The sequence below is a fragment of the Lathyrus oleraceus genome, chromosome 6 (assembly GCF_024323335.1).
Source record: "Lathyrus oleraceus cultivar Zhongwan6 chromosome 6, CAAS_Psat_ZW6_1.0, whole genome shotgun sequence".
In the NCBI taxonomy this organism is placed as follows: Eukaryota; Viridiplantae; Streptophyta; class Magnoliopsida; order Fabales; family Fabaceae; genus Lathyrus; species Lathyrus oleraceus.
In genome coordinates, this window is record NC_066584.1 from 92,466,521 (window position 1) to 92,470,563 (window position 4,043).

The 4,043-nt window shown below is 33.5% G+C and overlaps 1 protein-coding gene across 1 annotated transcript; it reads left to right on the top strand.

The window, feature by feature from the left end:
* Positions 1 to 2,162: 2,162 nt before the first annotated feature.
* On the top strand, positions 2,163 to 2,981 carry LOC127095434 (glycine-rich protein 23). The gene has a single exon (XM_051034121.1). It carries the CDS (start codon positions 2,276 to 2,278, stop codon positions 2,882 to 2,884), a length of 609 nt encoding a protein of 202 aa, XP_050890078.1. The 5' UTR covers positions 2,163 to 2,275; the 3' UTR covers positions 2,885 to 2,981.
* The last annotated feature ends 1,062 nt before the right edge of the window (positions 2,982 to 4,043 follow it).

Sequence of the window (4,043 nt, forward strand, 5' to 3'; positions counted from 1 at the left end):
AACCAAACCATCACAATGCAGAGAAATACAAAGTGCAAACAAATACATCATATATTACTTTTATTTCCAAAGCATTTGGGTCTTGTGTAAGTCTCTTGCACGATAAAATATTATGTCCAAATTTGTCACGTTTGGTGCACTTATAAGCTCCACCAGGTCTTCTTCTCATAGCACTATCCTCACCACATTCCCTTATCCTAATCTTCCTTGGTCATCCTAGTCCATTTTTATCTTAACCTTCCTTCATTTGCCAATGTGTTAACTAGAAAATATTGGATCCACACCCCTTAGTATATGATATCATTCTTGTTGACTACTATAAATTTACCCCATGGTTAAAAATGACATTAAAATGTTGCATGTCCTATGAAGTGGATTCAAAACTCAGACATTTGGAAGAGACGACAAAAAAAGAAACTCATACATTAGAAGGTGGATTAAAAATTAACCTCAGACATTGCAAACTTTAATGGCATCTTCGTCTGTGCTTCGTCTTCAAACGTCCAGAAACAACCCCGCACGCGTCTTCAATAGTCTCGAAACAAGCTCGTGAAGTTCGTCTTCTTCGTAGTAACGAAACTTAACTAATTTGGGATTTTCAGACTAACCCTAACATTTACCGGGGGTAATTAAATAGTAATAATATAAAAGTTACCAAATTGAAAAATAAAATCCACGTCAGATTATGAAGTAATGACACATTGGAACGAATATGGAACCTGGGTTGAAATAGTGCACTCAGGATCCATAAAGTGAGAATCTTCATATTATAAGGGGTGAATAATTTTTTTTACAGGGGTGCAAACTAAAACTCGCTTACATTGTAGAGAGTGTCGTATATTTAATCCTAAAAATATTTATCTTTTTTATTTACATAATTTAATAATTATATTAAAAAATCGGTATTATTTTAGAAACTTAATTTAAAGTTATTCATTAGAATTACTTATTTTTATTACAATTGTAACAATTTTTTATGACAAAAAAAATAGGTAAAATATTATAATAAAAAATTCACATAATTTTCTTGAATTAAAAATAACACATCGCTTACATCCTTGTATATTTAATTCTATTATTTTAGAAACTTAATTTAGAATTATTCATTAAAATTACTTATTTTTATTACAACTGTAACAATTTTTTATGACCAAACAAAAATAGGTATGATATTAAAATCAAAACTTCACATAATTTAATCAATTGCCTAGAATTAAAGTTGAACCAGTATCATCTAAGACACTCATATTTAGCTCTTCCTCCAGGCTATTAAACATTGCACATCATAGAAATGATTTTGCAATGATATGTTTGTTATGTAATATTTTGGACCTAGGAAATTTCTCTTTCCACCTTTGTGTTATTGCACACCACCGTGAATATAAGCTATAGAGTCAGGATTTTTTGAGGATGACACTTTTAAGTTGGTACTCGTGAAGCATATAGTTGTTGAGTTATAGAATGTCGTGTAATACATACGATAGAGGAGGTAAGAAGTTAGATGTACACACTAGTTTATATATATATTTTTTGTATTATCAAACAAATGTTATGTATGGTCTTGACTTTTTGATTAATATATGACTTTTCATTTTTTTTAAACTTTAAAATAATATAATTTCATTTTGATTTTACTTTAATATAAATTAATTTTAAAAAACTGTAATATTTGGATAATGATACTGCTCTAATATGATCTAATGAGATTCTGGAGATACATCTCTAAAATATTTTCTCTTATATTTAACACGTTTCTAAGAATTTTTAAGAGATATTTTGGAGATGAATTTTCGGATACACCCAAATAATATTTATAGATACATTTCCATACCATATTTTAATCAAAATGACAATTTCATAATAATGTATTTTGATGTAATTTTGGTGTATCTTGAGATACATATCTAAAATATAAAAATAATTTTAGATTTTAAAAAATGTGATAGAGTGAAAGAGTGGAAAGAGTATTCAGAGTATAAAAAGTACCGCAGTAATCTATTTTTTTTTACAAGAAAACACCATATTATTAATTAACAAACCAATAAAATCCACTTTTTTATTTAAGACATTAAAACAAAACGTCAATCGGTACACTTTGCATCAGCAATATTCAGTACAATGTGCTGGTTATTTGACAGCTAAAAGGCTCTGCAATCGCATTGAAGTTCACTTACTTATTATTCAACCACCAAACCGCATCTTCTCCTGTATAAAAGGAGAACTCTTTTGGCTGTGTTTGTATACTTTTGAGTGAGACAAAACGGTGAAGAAAGAAATGGGTAAGTGGTGCATTTTGGTGGTTTTGGCTCTTGCTGTAGTTGCAACAAGTGCTAGAAATGTGCCTGCTGGAAAAAGTGGTTTGAAGGATGAGAAGAACTTCATTGGTGGGTTGGGTGGTTTTTCAGGAATTGGTAACAATGGTTTTCCTTTTGGAGGTGTAGGTTTTGGCGGTGGTGGTGGCGGACTAGGCGGTGGTGGACTAGGAGGTATAGGAGGTGGTGGACTCGGTGGAATAGTAGGTGGTGGGGGTGGACTCGGTGGAATAGGAGGTGGTGGACTCGGCGGAATAGGAGGTGGTGGTAGTCTCGGTGGAATAGGAGGTGGTGGACTCGGCAATGCTGGTGGAATAGGTGGCGGTGGACTCGGTGGAATAGGCGCTGGTGGACTTGGTGGTGGCCTCGGTGGACTCGGTGGAATAGGCGCTGGTGGACTTGGTGGTGGCCTCGGTGGCTCTTCTGGACTTGGAGGATTCGGCGGGCTAGGTGGCGGTGGACTGGGAGGACTAGGAGGTTCTCCTGGACCGGAAGGATTCAGCGGACTTGGTGGTAGTGGACTAGGTGGATACAGCCGAGGTTCTGGTGGTGGTGTCTTTCCTCATCCTTGAATGACAAGTTAATTACTATTTACTATATCTTACTGTTCTTAAGAAAATAAAAGATGCTTAAAAGAAATAAAAGTTAACTATAGTGGATTTATTTTTATCACAATTGTTTAATTTTAGTGTTTTATTAAGATTATCTTTTTCACCTACTAAAAGAGTGTCAGCTAATACTAGTTTATTTTCTTACGATGTGTTCTTCTTTCTAGTGTAATGTAAGGGATATGATCTATAAGTTTATTAATTAAAGCTGAAAATTTAAGTATATAAAATATTATATGTTTTAATATGTGCATGCTTTTGGATTTTTTACCAATATACCCCACATTTTCAATTAATTTCCCAAAATAATCCAGGTTTCAAAAAATTTCCCAATATACCCTACTTTTAGAGGGAGGCGCCAATTGGATTGGCGCCCCCTCTTAAAAATTGCAAGGAGGCGCCAATTGGATTGGCTAGGGCACCTGCCCTAGCCAATCCAATTGGCGCCTATGTGTAATTTTTAAGAGGGGGCGCCAATCCAATTGGCGCCTCCCTTAAAAAAGCCTCAAATGGAAAAACTTTCAACATGAAAGTTGTAGATCTTTTCAAGACAATGAATTTGGATATAAATTTTGCAACATTTGGATTTTTTTTGAGAAAGTTATGGGCAGTTGAAGTTGGACTTCTGAGTTTTTCAACTGGTATCTGAGTCATAATGTTTTGTATTATTGCATGTGTTTCTTTTAGGAATATGAATTTTTGTCCAACATAACATTTGAAGTAGACATCTTAAATTTTCCAATGCACTTGGTCCCACATCAAAATAATTAAAAATGAGTGAGTTATCTCCCTGCGAACTTGACCCAAAATTAGGGTTTCTGTCAAAACAAGTGTATATAAATTTTGCCAAAAGGGACCAACTTCAAGCCCTTTAGTTTGAATGATAAAAGCCTCAAATGACAAAACCTTCAACATAAAAGTTGTAGATCTTTTCAAGATAATGAATTTGGACTAAAGTTTTGCATCATTTGCAATTTTTATGAGAAAGGTATGGGCACCTGAACTTGGACTCTTTGACATTTTAACTGTTATCTGAGTCATAATGTTTTGTATTATTGCATGTGTTTCTTTTAGGAATATGAATTTTTGTCCAACATAACATTTGAAGTAGACATCTTAAATT